Source organism: Salvelinus fontinalis, chromosome 39, assembly GCF_029448725.1.
Source record: "Salvelinus fontinalis isolate EN_2023a chromosome 39, ASM2944872v1, whole genome shotgun sequence".
Lineage (NCBI taxonomy): Eukaryota > Metazoa > Chordata > Actinopteri > Salmoniformes > Salmonidae > Salvelinus > Salvelinus fontinalis.
In genome coordinates this window covers 26,190,081-26,206,197 of record NC_074703.1, presented here as the reverse complement: position 1 = coordinate 26,206,197, position 16,117 = coordinate 26,190,081, and the positions used below count along the sequence as shown (strand labels likewise).

The 16,117-nt window shown below is 46.2% G+C and overlaps 1 protein-coding gene across 3 annotated transcripts in view; it reads right to left on the bottom strand.

Moving 5' to 3' along the window:
* Positions 1-3,510: 3,510 nt before the first annotated feature.
* LOC129838642 (protein bicaudal D homolog 1-like) overlaps positions 3,511-16,117 on the bottom strand; it is a 38,685-nt gene continuing 26,078 nt past the window's right edge. The window contains exons 3-10 of one of the 3 annotated variants that reach the window (XM_055905753.1): positions 15,340-15,492; positions 14,658-15,134; positions 11,721-12,752; positions 11,250-11,444; positions 10,768-10,919; positions 10,269-10,479; positions 6,103-6,188; positions 3,511-5,655 (exon numbers count right to left, since the gene is read on the bottom strand). In XM_055905753.1, the coding sequence (XP_055761728.1) occupies positions 5,529-5,655; positions 6,103-6,188; positions 10,269-10,479; positions 10,768-10,919; positions 11,250-11,444; positions 11,721-12,752; positions 14,658-15,134; positions 15,340-15,492 (2,433 nt within the window). In that variant the 3' untranslated portion in view covers positions 3,511-5,528. Of the gene's footprint in view, positions 5,656-6,102; positions 6,189-6,554; positions 10,480-10,767; positions 10,920-11,249; positions 11,445-11,720; positions 12,753-14,657; positions 15,135-15,339; positions 15,493-16,117 lie in introns of those variants that run through there. The other 2 variants (XM_055905754.1, XM_055905752.1) reach the window with 2 other exon arrangements.

The following is a 16,117-nucleotide window of genomic DNA, read 5'->3' as shown; positions in this document are numbered from 1 at the left end:
ACTGTGCTTTGAGTGGGGATTTCTTGACAGGGCTCTTTCCATTGACCTCCTCTCTATGAGGTAATGATGCTCCCACAGATACAGTACTATACACATGTACAGCTGCTCAGTTCTGAGGGAGAGCGAGAGACTGGACACCTACCAGTAACATACAGTAAGGGGACGAGGAAGTTAACCTAGTTTGAACAGTCCATCCTCTGATGGCATACTTACAAAATCAATCTGTAATCGACACCCCTGTGACATTGGTTGGAGGGGCAATCTGTGTTTGCTACATCCATTTCTGGACTTTGAGTTTGGTAAAATGTACCCATTGATTCTTGAATAGTGTAACTTGTAGATGACTCAATAGCTTGGTTCAACCGTCTTACCCCGCCGGAACGCAAAATGTAAGCGTGTTTTGCCCCGTTGTTTGTGAACAACGTACTTGTAAACATAACACTATAGCCTCAAATGGTTAAAACTATAGTTTTGGTCTAGTGGATGCTCAGTCTTTGCATCCATAGCGGGGTCTAGGAATGTGAGAGTGGTTGCATTTCTCCACCCCTATTCTTCAGCTGTTTACGGGAACATTAGCGGGGTGGCTGATTTGTGTTTTGGTTAATTATATTGTTTAAATTGTGTTGATTAATGAGTGAATTGTCTGTAAAACTGAATAAACAGTAAAAAAATAAAAATAGTGTTTGGGCAGGAAAATGGTCTGTCAACTTGTTACAGTATTCATAGGGTGTAGCTCACTACTAGACCGTTCTCAACTCCAAATGTGGTGCTTCTGAATTCAATGTAAATGAAGCGGCCCCATTTTTTATTACGATAAGAGGACATTGTTCTTTCACTGAAGTCGTTAGCTCGCTTATTCTACGAGTTCCCAATGCTTTCAGGAGTTTCCCCAATGATGTCAGGAGAAAGGAAAGACTAACAACTACATTCCTGGACAAAAACGACGCCAGGCTCACTGATATTATTAACAACGGCAGGAATCAGAGTGAAACAGAGCCAAATTCCCCACGCGTTGCTGAGATGGTGTTTCTCTCCGTCACCTGACTGCTTTTCATTCTCACTTCTCTCAACGTGTTAACCATTTCTAGTCATTCTTACGTCACTGGACAGATAATAGGCTACATGACCAACAGACTGCAGTCGGTGTCTACTGAGGAGGAGAGGACGACAAAAGTGACCGTTTGTTGTTTTGACGTGGGTAAAAGTTAGCAAAACAGGTTCTGGATTTCAGGCTAACATTCCACTCCATGTACTCGGCCATGCTGTTTACCATGATAAGGAGTGGCATGATAACTCAGACAGGCTAGGTAAACATTAGATGGAAAGTGCCAACTGCCAACACATGAGTTTAGCCTAATACGCTGACTCTTCAGTATTGGCACAGTTTGTGTTCACAGACACACACTCAAACCCTGTGTCATAGTGGCCAGTTAAATCTAATGTTAGTTAGCTAGTTTAAATGGCACTGTGAAATAGTAAACCAACTGAACGAACAGTGTTTTTATTTATTTATTTTACCGTTATTTTATCAGGTAAGTTGACTGAGAACACGTTCTCATTCACAGCAACGACCTGGGGTAATAGTTACGGGGGTGAATGAGCCAATTGTAAGCTGGAGATGATTAGGTGACCGTGATGGTATGAGGGACAGCTTGGGAATTTAGCCAGGACACCGGGGTTAACACGCCTACTCTTACGATACGTGCCATGGGATCTTTAATGACCTCAGTGAGTCAGGACACCCGTTTAACGTCCCATCCGAAAGACGGCACCCTACACAGGGCAGTGTCAATCACTGCCCTGGGGTATTGGGATATTTTTAGACCAGAGGAAAGAGTGCCTCCTACTGGCCCTCCAACACCACTTCCAGCAGCATCTGGTCTCCCATCCAGGGACTGACCAGGACCAACATGCATGTTTCTGGTCAAGAAAAAGCCCACAACTTCAAACCACACGTGTTGTCTGTCTCTGACAAATGTCTCCTCGCTTCTCACATACACCATTCCAGAGGACAAGAGCACTTCGCTCACACACACACACACCACTGCTGTTCTTGAATTGAGTCCTGCATCAGTCTCGAAGACTCATACACACCCAAACCCACTCACTGCTTATCAGCGAGTGTTCCTTTTTGACTGAGTGGTCAGTGTGTGACTGTCTTGTCAAGGGAAGTGTAAGGGGAGGAGTTTCCTGAGTGAAATCAGGTGACAAAACAGTTCCATCAATAACTCAAGAGTATTTGTTTAACATCTTATCTAGGTTGATATTACTGCTGACCTAGGACCTACTATCTCCAGCTTATTACTGGGGGCAATAACATTAACACGAGGCTATTATCCAGTGAGGAAACATGGTGAGAAATACTGTTATCTCCACTACATCTTCACAAACAATAAACCAGTGCATTAGCGTGTAAGGGACAGTAAATCACTGTAACATATTATACCAGTCAGCTGTACTCAGTCAATGGCTTAGCAGACATCCCAGACACTCTCTGTTATGGCTTCTGTGAACGCTGCGTGTAACACATCCGGTGTCAGGATAAATGAAAAGCAAGGTCTGCTAACTTTCTTTAATTATGTTTAATTACCGCAAACAATGAATGGCAAATGCAATTTTCGTATATACGGGTTCGCTGTATCACCGCGCAGGGTAAACAGGGAACTGGCAGGAAGTACGTAAACAGCTGTTCTTATACCGTGATGACGTAGTTCCAACTCGTCTGTTGGCCTATCACAGTAGAGGCTGGGCGCGGTTTAGACTTTTTTATGGCCCGTGTTGTTCAGTCCTTACACACCTACACACACCCATCTGTATTGTATGTGTGTGTGTGTGTAACAAAACAATATTCATCTTCAAACAATATGCTAACAGGCTATAGTGCATAAACATAAATCCTTACAATTTAGCACTATGTAGACTAAATCTAGAGAGCCACAGGCAACCTCCAGTCAGATTTGTGCAGGGGAAAGAAGGAGTTTTCAGTTTGGCTGAACTTCAGTTTGCGCTGACGCACCCACTCAACGTTTCCAAAAACAACTGCAGTTGGAGAAAGCTGACCTTCCGTTTCCCGCGGTATTCCTTCGACTTTCTCCTCACCGCCGTCCGCCTAAACTCCCCCGTCTCACGATGAGTGGCCTTCACACTCTCCCTCCTCATCAGGTTACCGTCAAACATGGTAATATGATTTATAATAATAACCTTTATACAACGTATTGTTCCCTTGATCGTGAATAGAGATCGGATTCGAGGCGCCGGAGGGATTTACGCAGGTAACGTTAATTACCGAGCTGCTCCTCCAACAAAAACGTAAATAGGCGTACCAAATTCCAAAAGTCCAATACAAATTTCCACATGCTATGAATCTCCATCAGTGAAGTCGAATCCGATAGATCTTAACATTGGCACAAATAAACCCTCTGCCCCCTGTGAGCCTTTGGTGGCCGAAATCCGAATGCCATTTTCCTAAAGGTGTTGATGGTAATGTTTAAAAAAAAATATATGCATAAGTGTTTAGTAGTCCCCTATAAGATTAGGGGGAATTTATTGTCCTTGAAGTGTAGGCTTTACATGGTTAAATATGCAATAAAAATGATTTGAAAGATACCATACATTTATATATTGCTGTCAGAATGTCTAATGGTTTTTATTGAGTTGTCGAGTAGTGTTGAAATTGTGCAAACCAGTCCGTTAATCTTTATTATGGGACACACATTCAGTGCTTCATCTTTGTGCCCTGAGTACTATACACTCCAGGTACAGAAAAAGTATCTTGTAACAATCATCATTTTCTTCATAGCTTACTCTATGTCCAGTTGGTCTATGTATACCTTCAATGGTATTTGAACCATCTGATACGTTTAAAGAATTCTTCAGATAAGGGAGAAATACATATGGTGGGGAAAATAGACATAGCGACCCACAGCGTTACAACATACAGAATACTTCTGATATCCTCATTATTGAGACATTGTGACTGTTAACTGTACCATCCACTAAACAGATGCGGAAGACACATTTCGGGTTGAACGCGTTCAATTGTGAAACTGACTAGATATCCCCTTTCCCTTACTCTCGCCATTGGGCTCCAACGCCAGTTTGCTCTCCCAAACGAATGCCTAGGGTTTTAGCTCTGTGGGTTAATACAGTCTCAGGCTGGTTACACAAAACCCCTTCCTTCTCCTTCATCTGCTTCATGTGATGTCTGAGAAACCTAGTGGGAATGGAGCAGACAGCATTCCCCAGAATAACACAAAAGCATGTCAAAACCCAACGTTTTTGAAACCCAGCTGCAGTTAGCGACCACAGTTCTGGTCAGAGATCCTGTAGAAACAGAATGTTCTGTCTAAAGCCAGGCTGAGGTGTGTGACTTCATCCCATTTTGCCACGCCTCTGAGCTGTGACTGAGTGGACGTTTTATATAGATGGTTAAAAGTAGCTGGGCGGTGGTTTGAGAAAAGCTCAAAATTGGTATTTCTAGGTTAGGATACATAGCATCATGGTTGAATACAGTACAGCATAAACTGCCAACTACCTCTACTATTACTACCACTACAGTGCTACTAGTACTACTATTCTATAGTGAAAGCTGTCTACACTCCGATCCAGCATGGTTACTTCCATATACAGGATGTCGAAAACAAAAGGCAATCTTGGATAGAGATCTACTTTCAACATCATTATTTAACCCAGTGGGGTTAACAGTCAATCACAGCTAGTATTGGAATGCATTGGTCAGTTTGTGCTTGTTATTCAGGAGGTTGATTGAGGCCTTCAGAGAAAGAGGAAGGACGAAATGTACGTCCCGAATGGCACCCTATTCCCTATGTAGTGCACTACTTTGGGGAATGTGGTGTCACTTGGGACGAAGATGATGTTTCAACATAGATACTGTAGAAGCAAGGAAGGACGATGATGGTACAAACACTGTCAGCCTTTACAATGTTTGTAAATCTCTTATCCTGTAAAACACATTAAAAGTGCAATAGAAACATATTCATATACCGTAGGGTGTGTGAGCGAAGTGCGTTTTTAAAGCAATTCCAGAGAGTATAAAAAACAAGCTACGGTCTTGGTGAGGAGCGATGAAAAGAGAAGAAAATGACTTAAACAATCTGTTTGTGAAAGCTAATACTTTTTACATGCATTTCAAATACACAGTTATGGCTTTGTCCTCTGCCACCTTGGCGTTTGCTACATACTGTATGGTACCGTCAATGATCGTACAGCTAGCTAGCTATACATTCAGCAAAACCCAACAAAATAATCATCACTGGTGGTAACATAGAAGAATGTTTTAACAACCCCAAAACACCATAGATAAAGACATGATGAACAATGACTAATAGCTAGCGTGGTAGCAAAGATGGCGGCATGTCGCTCTTTTCTCCCACAAACCCTCAGTCAGACAGTCTCTTATAAGTCTTTGTGAGCGTCGTCCTTCTCTTCCACAGCGAGAGGCACTGCTCTGGCTCTGCCCTGCAGAGTCCTGTGATGGGGTGCGAGGTCAGGGTGTAGTAGTCCCAGGGTTATAGAGGACCAGGGGGACAAGGCGGCTGGGCGAGCCAAAGGAGAGGCACTCGTGGGGGGCCGCTGCGGTAGCTGCTCAGCGGGCAGTGAGCTCGGTGCTCCTGGATACCTGACACAATGCTACATCTGGGAGGAGCATGACCAGAGACAACCAGAAGACAAGAGGAAGAGGAGCGGAGATAACAGGAGATACACTGTACCTGACAAAGATCTCAGACATCTACCTCGATTACTCACAGACAAAAGGAGGTATCAGTGATGATTTACAATGGTAGGTCATGTTAGGTCAAAGCATTAAAAAAACTCACACACACAAAACACACAGGATTGATTTCCTGATGCTGTACCCTGGCTATACTGTACAAGCAAAATTACATGGAAAAATGTACTTAAACTGTAAACACATGCAACGTTTCAGTCCCATGTAAAGTTTTAGCCTGGTCCCAGATCTGTTTGTGCTCTTGCCAACTCATTGTTTCTTTGTGGCATGATAATGAGTGAGGAGTTGGCATGATAGCACAAACAGACTGGGATTCAGGCTAGTTTTAGCCTGTACTGGTCTAATTTGTTTACCTGCTGGCTTGGGAGGCCTTCTCCCACCTTAGCTGTGAGGAAACTGGCGGCACTGTGGCAGCAGACTTCTGACGATCTATGAGAGACTGACAGATTAGATGGAGAGACAGTACTGTAGAGAGGTGACAGGAATGGGGAGTAGGGAACATCACAGATGATCATATCCAGGAAAGAAAAATACAGACTACTTACCAAAGAAAATCACCCCAGTGTCAGCATTTTCAAGAAGCACATTCAACATTTCTGCCAGAATGTTCCTATTCTTAAATAGTCTCACTAACTGAAACGAATGTATTTGATATATTGTACTGTTCAACGGAATGTACGCTTACGGTATGCTATGATGAACCCGTGTGCTTGTGCAATAACTGAGCAGGCTGTGTAAAGCATTCCTCCCTAACCCATGAGAGGAGATGCTCAAGGCCACTCAAAACAGAAAAGACAACGACACGCAAAATACAGGTCGTTTATACATGATATTTACAGTATATACGAAGAGTATGAACATCGCACTGTACACAGGATACAGCTTTCCAATACTCTGTGTTATATACACATGCATATAAAGTGCTCAAAAGCTAACAGGCTGACAATCAGTGGTAACTATTAACAGTCTGCCTGGAAATGGATATGGCGTTAGCACAGGGATTGGCAATGTTTCACATTATGAAAGACTCCTGAAACAGAGCAGAGGAGGAAAATGGCATTCACTGTATTCACATAGAGGGAGAAATCACAGGCCAATAGACCTGGTGGGAAACAAATCAATCTGAAAGGAGAATGAGGAACAACGCATTTGACAGGATTAAGAGCCTCTTGCATGTACGGATGGAACTTTGATGTAGCGGGACCGAAAACTGGAATGAGTTTGGTGTGTCTGTGTGTGATGTGTGCGTATTGGAGCATGTGAGTCGGGCGGAACGAGGAGGGTTTCACAGAGAGGAGGTCACACTGGTTTCCTTTCTTGAGAAGCTAAGACAGCGACCCCTAGCATCTATTTGATATTTGACAATCCTTCATTTTTCAATACCTTATTGCAGAAAAGATCTATATCCAGCTAATTTACACAACGATGGAAATGTTCCATATTATAACCTACACTATACTACAACTACAAATGTGTTCTGCTCAAAGTAACAGGTATACAGTGTTGTGCCAAGGCAGGTAGATGGTGCTAACGTGATGTAGCGTAATAAATTAAGCAGAGTAATACAAACTCCATGTATAAAAATGTGAAGGTCACTGAGGTGGTTCCCACACCAAATCTACAGTGATCATTGTGTTTCTGTACAGTCACCATTAGATGACTATTGGAGAAAAAAACATTCAACCAGCTCAATCAGCCCAACAATGAGTGCAAGAACAGTCAGTATTTCTGTTATGGAAAAAATGTAAATGTTCACCTAACGGTGTCAACAAAGTAGCTAAGAGGAGTCCTGTCAAATGCGTTTTTTTTGCTCCATATTGCCTGTTATGACAACGTGTTGGGGTATATGTAGATCACCTGAACCAATGGAGACTGGGCTTGTTAGAGTATAGACAGAGAGTTGTTGTGGTACTCTGGGCTCCAAACTTGGGACTGGTGGGGGAGGGGGAGGGGGAGACTGGACTGGGCCAATACTAGAGAGGGGAGTCAAAACAGGGAGAGACTAAGGAGACTTTTCTGACCAGCATCCCATTGACAGCCCAACTAGCCCAAATCTATAACTAACCCTTACCTTAACCAAGCTCATAACCGTAACCTAATTAAAAAATGAAATATCGGTTTGCGCGTCAGCCACGTCCCCTTAGTTCTTCCCGTCAAAACCAAACTGTGCATGGATTGGGCCAAAGTTGGCAAAGCCTACTCACTGGCCAACACCCAGTACCAGTGTATCCCTCATCAAGAGCACTGTTTCCAGACACTTACGCTGATCATCTGGCAAGGCTTTGTTATTGTCCATTCTAACCTATTGGATAGGGCCAAAAAAAACAATGTGAAAACTGCTGTTGGCATGAAAAAAAGAGTTGTGAAAGAAAAGCAGTGAGCTGATAGAAATGATGTCTGATCAGTCATTGTCGTTGCACTGATCAGGTGCTATAGTTGTTAAGGCACACACATACACAGGTGTGTATGTGACACACTATCAAGTGTGCAGAAACTGTGGAATCCCATCTATGCATCATACAGTAGCTCCACACTAACTAACCCATAGCCTAAATGTCATTCAAATGTTTGTCTATATTTCTATAACAGTGTAATGATAATTCTGGTTAACAATACATCCTTGTTGAACCCCAGTTGAAAAGTGTGTGTGTCAGCTTCCTGAGTTTTCTATCTATTAATTACATTCATCCATCTATGCTGCTGTGTTCCTCTGGAGTTACCCTCCGAGGCACTAGGGGTGCTACGTAGACACAGCTCACTGTCTGTCTCGCCTACTGATATGAAACCTAGAATCACTCATCTCGCTCTGTCTCATAATGCTATCATTAAAACCATCATGGTGTGCTGATTCCAGGTCATTTATGTTACAGGTTTAATATGATATTCAACCTCGACGGAAGTCTTCAGTCTAAGTTCTGAATATACAGTGATATTACAAACTGCCATTGGGTGGTGCTAGACTCTAAATATGTGCCAGGTTTACACAGCAGATGTGAGGATGATTGCAATAACATTGTGAGGACAGTGTTACAGAGCTGTGAGTAATAACTGAACAATTACAAATAGCAAACAATCCACAATCATTGGCCTGTCTTATCCAGTACTTGCTTTGAATGACATTTGGTTACAGTATCTGTGTGATTTTCATTAAAAACAGAGAGAGAATAACACTGTCAAGTGGTTGATCTGTGGAGACCTCAGTCCAACATTTGAACAAATTCCATCAAATTGTCCAGTTAACCTAAACGTCCTTCTCATCCGTCTTTCCAAACAGCGGTAAGGTCCTGCACACATATTCACTTGCTTGTGTGGATGGTGATTTGATTTAAAGGGCAAGACCAAAACTACTGTGTATGTATAGTCTGTAAAGTGTTCTGTCTCTCCTGTAGTTTAGACCGATCAACAGTCTGTGAATAAGAGGAAGGCAGGGCCACTTGTGCTCCATGTTGTGTTAAATCCCTGAGCAGAGTCAGTCTGAACATTCACGCCGATACAGAGCCTCATCCACACGCTGCATCGAACACCAGAGGCTTAGGCACAAGAAACAAGAAACCAGTCTGTCCTCCTCTCTGTGAGCCCCACCCACTCCCCCAGGGGCCGATGGGAAATGTAGTTTAGCGTCATTAAAGAGGCTGATGGGATTTGTAGTAGTGTCAGTGAGGAGGTTGATGGGAATTGTTGTTTAGTGTCTGGGAAGGGGCCAATGGAATCTGTAGTTCTGTTAAGAGAGGAGACGCATTGGATTTGTAGTGTTGTCAGTGAGGAGGTTTATGGGAACTGTAGTTTAGTGTCAGTGAGGGGGCCGATGGGAACTGTAGTACCTAGGGTAGAGTGGACTGTAGCTGCTGGTGTGGCTATATGAAGTGTGGGGGGTGTATGAAGAGGATGGGATATATGATGAAGGAGAGTAATGCGCAGATGAAGGGGTATAGGAACTGGAGGGGGTATAAGGGGAGGAAGGGGTGTAGGAACTAGAAGGGGTATAGGAACTAGGAGGGGTGTAAGAAGAAGGGGTATAAAGGGCTGAGGTACGCGTCAGGTTGGTAAGGGGGCGAGTTCGAGGGGAGCTCCATGTCAACCGGCGAGACCCCAGTATGGGAGAACGGTAGGGGGAGGAGGGGGCCGAGCCAGGCTGAGCACCCCTGCTAGGAGACGGCCGTGTGTCTGAGGAGTAATGCCTGGAGAGCCCAGTACTGCTACGTTCTAAACTAAAACTATGGGAGTCGAGACTGAAACTGTGGGAGTCGACCTCTAACGTCCGGACACCCAGTGCCCACTGGGTGTGAGCCAGCCTGTGGGGGGTGGATGGAGGGGTCCAGGAGGAGGAGGGCGCCTCCAGGGAGGGGGGACTGCCTGGTATTGTGGGGCCTGAGGGGGCCGTGGTGAAGGGGCTGAGAGGGTGTCTATGATGTGACGTAGGGGAGCTCAGAGCTAGGGCTGTGGCGTCTGTAGTAGCAGAGGTCAGGCTTAAGGGGGCGCCAGCGCCGGTGGTGGGGCTGGAGGGAGGACCAGGACTTACTTTGGGGGTGCTTCTCTTCATGCGGGCCACCTTGCCGCCGCGGGTGCAGTGCGACTGCTCCTGGTCGAAGGCTAGGTCCTCCAGACGCTGGGTCAGGGCTAGTTTTTGCTGGATGGCCATCCGCAGGAGAGAGTTGAGCGTCTTCTTCTCGTCCTCCGCCGCAGCCAGCTGCCTCTGCATCTCGTCCAGCTGAGTCACATACTCGTCACACCTGAGAAGTTTCAAGGAGAGGGGTTGGGTGCTTGCAAAAAACAAAAGTTTTGGTTACACAGCGTAGGTGGAGATGGATTTAGAAGAAATAACATGATAAGAAGAACTAGAGAAGAGAGAGAGAGAAGATTGGAGAGAGCGGAGGAGATATAGTAAGGGTAGGATGTAGAACTAGTCTATCCTTTTAACAAGCTATCCCTGGTCCTTGGTCTCTCACCTGGTAGTGAACAACAAGAAGTCAATAAAAGAAAGTGAGATGAAGGGATAGAGAGAGGAGAGAAATAGTCACCTGGTGGCGAACATAGCTCTGAGCGAGGAGAAGGTGGCAGCGTCCTCCTTCAGGGCCTTCAGTTCGTTCCTCAGCTTCATCATGGTGTCTGTCACCATGTGCTTCTCATTCTCATACTTACTCTTCAGGTTGGCCAGGGCATTCTCTGCAGTCTGCAAGAACAAGGGAACAGGGACATTTCTTGAACCTTTATTTAAACAGAAAGTCGCAAGTCTGAATACATTTTTCCCCAAGGGAGTTTGAATTTGCAATTGTTTTCCAAGTGAGGACATTAGTGTGACTGTGACAGCAGCCTCTATATACTCTATATATCTCGATGGCTACTGTAGCCTGCTAGCTTTGTGTGAGAACCATCTACAGCTTTCGGAGATTTCTCGTGACCAGCCTCAAAGTAGATTCCGTGTTAGACAGCGTTTGACCAGCGTGACGCTTAATCCAAGTTCATAGTCATCCATGTTTTGGACACCCTGTCCATGTCTGACCTGTTTGTTCGCTTTGAGCACCAGTCTGAGGGTAGCTATCTGTTCTCTCTTGGTGCTGAGCAGGGACTTGAGCTTCAGTATCTCCTCCATACAGGCTTCTTTGTCCTTGTCAAACAGTGGGGCCAGTTCCCTGGCTGCAGCCCTCTGTCTGGACAGCTGGAGTGACCGGTCCACTGCCCTCTGGAGGTGCCTCACCTACAGCATGTTCATCAAGGGAGATGGTTAGCGAACATTAGCTGATGTTGTCATATACACTCAAATCTGTGTCTGTTAGCTTCATGATGACCATTTGAAAGGTTAAAGGTGACACCTGGCATACAAACTGTGATAAACTGATTCAGGTTTCAACTGCTAATGAAAACAAAGATGTAATGATATATGCTTGCCAGTAAATGTATTATGAATTGTGAAATTATATTGTGTGTAAGTATGGCAAATGCTTAGTTTGACATGTTTATTCAAATGATTCACCTGCTCTCTGATGATGGCGTTGAGGTTATAGATGTTCATGGGCTCCCTACGCAGGTCTCCAGCTGGCTCTACCGCAGGCGACGATGATGATGAAGATGAGGAAGAGGCACTGATGCTGGGGGAGCCCGTAGGAGGGGTGCGGGGTACAGGACTGTCCCTGTCCCTCCCCCCGTCCCGGCCTCCCTCTCCTGACAACCGCTCTTTGGATGGAGATTCCGAGGGGCTACGAGACTCGGGCGCGGACGACGAGGTTGCCGCGGCAACGGCTGCGAGCCGCCGGGCGAGGCGGGGCGTGAGTAGAACGCGGGTGTCGTCACCCTTGAGCGAGGCACTGATACCCCTTAGTCCTCTGCCGTGTCTGTAGTAGTCTAGCATCACTCGGTTGGGCGTCTCGTTGTTACAGAGGCAGACATGGTGGTAAAGTTGAGCCAGCTCCTCGCTGAAGGTGACCAGTTCATCCTGTGCTGCATTGAGCGCCCCCTGGCTCTCGCTGGCCATGTTCTTGGCTGTTCTCAGCTCCGTCTCCAGGCCCCCCACCTTTTCCCTGCCTTCCCGGCAGCTTCTCTCCAGCCTCCCCACCTGCTGCTCCAGAGATCTGTGCTGGGCCTCTCCGCGTGTCCTCTCCTCCACCCCGCCCTCCACACACTGGTTGTACCTCTCTCTCAGCGACTTCAGCTCAGCCTTTAGCTCGACCACCTCGGTTACAGCCACCCTGTATTTACACTGGAGGATCTCCAGACCCGGGGTCTGGTGGCAGAATGCCTGGCCCCTGCTGTGTATTAATCCCTTCTCTTTCTCCTCCTCTTCCTCTTCTCCCTCCTCCATCAGGGCCTCTCGGTTGAGGTGTGCCTCCTGGTCGTGCTGGGCCTCCTGGGCGAGCTGGGCCTCCCGGTGCAGGCGCCTGAGGGCGGTGACTCTCTCGCTGAGGCGTTGGGCCCTCTCGTGCTGCTCGTTCAGGGCACCCTGTGTATGCTGCAGCTGCGTCTGACACTCTTGCAGGCTGATCAACAGTGCTGTTTTCTCTCGCTCCACCTATGGACACGCACGCACACACACACAAACACACACACAGCGATTTTCAGCCTATTGTTAAACTAGTAGCATTCTTTATCTCCAGCCCCATAACCTTAAACAAGCTGCAACATTTCCCTGCACACTCAGCACAGTCCACCACATCCCCCAGGCAACCCCCTGCTGAAAAAAAACAGCACAGACAAGCATAGGTGTTGGTTTTGCTGGTGACCAGCCTTCAGGAAAACCAGCATCAAGTCATGTCATGCTGGCTTTCAAAGTGATGTTTCATTCCTATTGGAATCCAGCCAGTGTGGGGATACCCAATAGTTGTACCTTTTCTCCACCCACAACATGTATTCAGAACTGGAACAGTCCAACTAACAGATTGTATTAGTTTAGAAAAATGTATGTTATTTATCTTTGTGTAGCATAATATTAATCAATCAATCAATGTACATGCAAAAACACAACAAACAAAATAGATATTGAAACAAACAATAAAACAAATCTACTGCAATAGAGCATGCTGGGAAGTGTAATAATGATGGGCATGGTCAGGCCAGCTTGACCAGCTAGACCTGCATGGACCAGCTTGGTCACTTGCATACCAACATCACCAGCATAAGCTGGTATGTGTCCAAAACACAGCGAAGGCTGGTCACCAGCAAAACCAGCTAGACTATCCTAGTAAACCAGCATATCCAGCTTAGACCATGCTGGACAGACTAGCTTGACCAGCTAGACCATTCTTGTCAGACCAGCTTGATCAGCATCCGACCAGCACTAATCAGCATAGACCAGCAAATACCAGCATGGACCAGCTTGAAATGTAAGCTGGTCTATGCAGTCTTTTCAGCAGGGCCTAAACCCTGCACACTACAGAGGGAACAGTACACCTTGCACACTACTGAGGGTGAATCGATAGTCTAGTGTGTCAGTGAGGATATAAATAAACCTTTCCTCCAGTCCAGCCAATCGGATAGAGGCTGAGGGAATGTGTGGGGAGATGCAGTTTCACCTACAGGGACTGCAGTGAATGGTTGGACACATATCAAACCCCACACACATCCTACTGCATCTTCATCTCACTGGCCCACTGGGCTGGAGGAAACTACCGAAGAGAAGACACCCACTATAAAACAAAATGGCGGACATTTAGATTAGAGTCCATGTAACAGCCAGTGGTTCAGTAACAACTGGTCCCACAACTTCTCACTGGTGCCTCTCACTGGTGCTTTATTTGACTGCTGGGATAAACTGTATTATTTATAGTCTTAAAAGAGGCAGAGAAAGGGAGGGGCAGGCCGAGAGAGACAGAGAGAGATTGAGAGACTGAGAAGAGAGAGAGCGAGAGAGAGAGAGACAGAGATGGAGAGACTGAGAAGAGTTAGAGAGCGAGAGAGAGAGAGAGGGAGAGAGAAACAGAGAAACAGAGCGAGAGAGAGCGAGAGAGAGAAACAGAGAGAGAGAGAGAGAAACAGAGAGAGAAAAACAGAGAGAGAGAGACAGAGAGAGAGAGAGAGAAACAGAGCGAGAGAGAGAGAGAGAAAAAGAGCGAGAGAGAGAGAAACAGAGAGAGAGAACAGGAATAGAGATCTGCATGCAGTGAGGTTATGTCAGCAGTCTCTCTCACTGAATAATTCAACACTTATTCCCACATCTACAATATGAGGCTGCTGAGGGGATATGGACGTGTTCATTTGTACAGTATCGGTGTGTACATGTGTTCACTTTGTAATACTGCTTATGTCTACATTAATGAGTTTGAATGAGTATGTTTATGTTTGCCAAAGTGTTCTGATATCCTCCTGTGTGTCATTGTTACATGCTTATAACACTGAGAAATCTGAGCACCAAACTCTAGAGGCTCCCGAAACTCCACTCTACTCATTCAAACTGAGTGAACTGTACTTTTCCACCCACCTGTAGCAGCTGCTGCTTGAGCTTCTGTATCTCTGTCAGGTTCATCTCACTGAACAGATCCGACACCATCCCCTCCCCTTTCCTCCCCGCTCCCCGACACTCTCCATTGGCCCTGGGCAGCGACCCTGTCCCCGTCCCAGTTCCTGACCCTCCATGTAGATGCCCGTTACACCTGCCTGGCTCCTCTGAGCTGGGCGACAGGGCGGAGACAGGTGTAGCCGTGCCACTAGGTGGAGCTGAGGTGAAAGTGAGGTGGGCGCTGCCCGTGTATTGGACGTCACACAGGCTGAGGTGATGGACCAGCTCCTTGCGGAGGTGCTTCTTCTGCTCCCGCTCGCTCTTCAGGGAGTCCAGGGCCTCCTCTAGCTGGGCCTCGGAGATGTCTTTGAGACGTAAGGCGTCTTCTAACTGGCTGTTCAGCAGCTCGGTCTCCTCCTCCAGAACCTTGATCTCATGCTTTAACCCCTCGTACTCCACCTGAGGGAGGGAAGAAGCGAGGAAGGGGGGTGGGAAGGAGGGAGTGGAAAGGGGGAGGGGAGAAAGAGGTAAGCAGAGAGGAAGAGGCATCATGTGGTGTTAAGGATGGGGATACTGTGTGTGTGTGTGTGTCTGTGTGTGTGTGTGTGTGTGTGTGTGTGTGTGTGCAACCACATGCGTGTGTATGCACTGTGTGTTCTCTCACCTGGTTCTGTTTGAGAGTGGACACTAGTTTCTGCAGGGTGATGTTCTCCTCCTCCAGCTCAGTGTAGTCCTGTAGGAGTCGCGCCTCTCTGAACTTATACTCCCTGATCTCCTCTCTCATCCGGCTCCGCTGCAGCTCCAACATCTCATTACTCTACAGGACAGACACAAACACCAGGGCTTTAGTTATCACACACAACCCAGGCTACTGTCAAATACACAAGACATGTGGTTATTATCACAAAACAACACGGGACTGGTTTACTATCAAACACAACAAGGACTTACTGGAAAGCATTTTGTGACAAACGTTGACATGAAAAGGACTTTATAGCCTAGGACACCGTAAATACATTTTATTGATTGACCGATTGGCATTGATAGCCACACACACTAAAACGTGTTTGAGATCAAATAGTGGGCCTACCACCACCAATAACTGTGCATACATGCATATAGTAAGTACCCACTTTTCTCAGTATGTCACAGTTTGTTTTATTTTGAGTGTGTTTCCTTAGGTTACCGCTGGAGGGCACCCTTACCTTGTTTCTAGTTTCCAGGTTACCCTGATTGTTTCTTATTGGTTTCACCTGTGTTTGATTTCCCCCTCTGTTCACCTGGTTGCCTGGGTATTTAGGTTCCTCTGTTGGCCTGGATCCTTGCTTAGGTCCTAGGTTTTGTTTAGTGCACTGTTGCCTTATTTCTGTCAAGACTTTAAGTAAAGATCTGGATTTGCCCTTACCTCTGCTTGCTGTGTTTCCCTGCGACTAGGTTCGAGT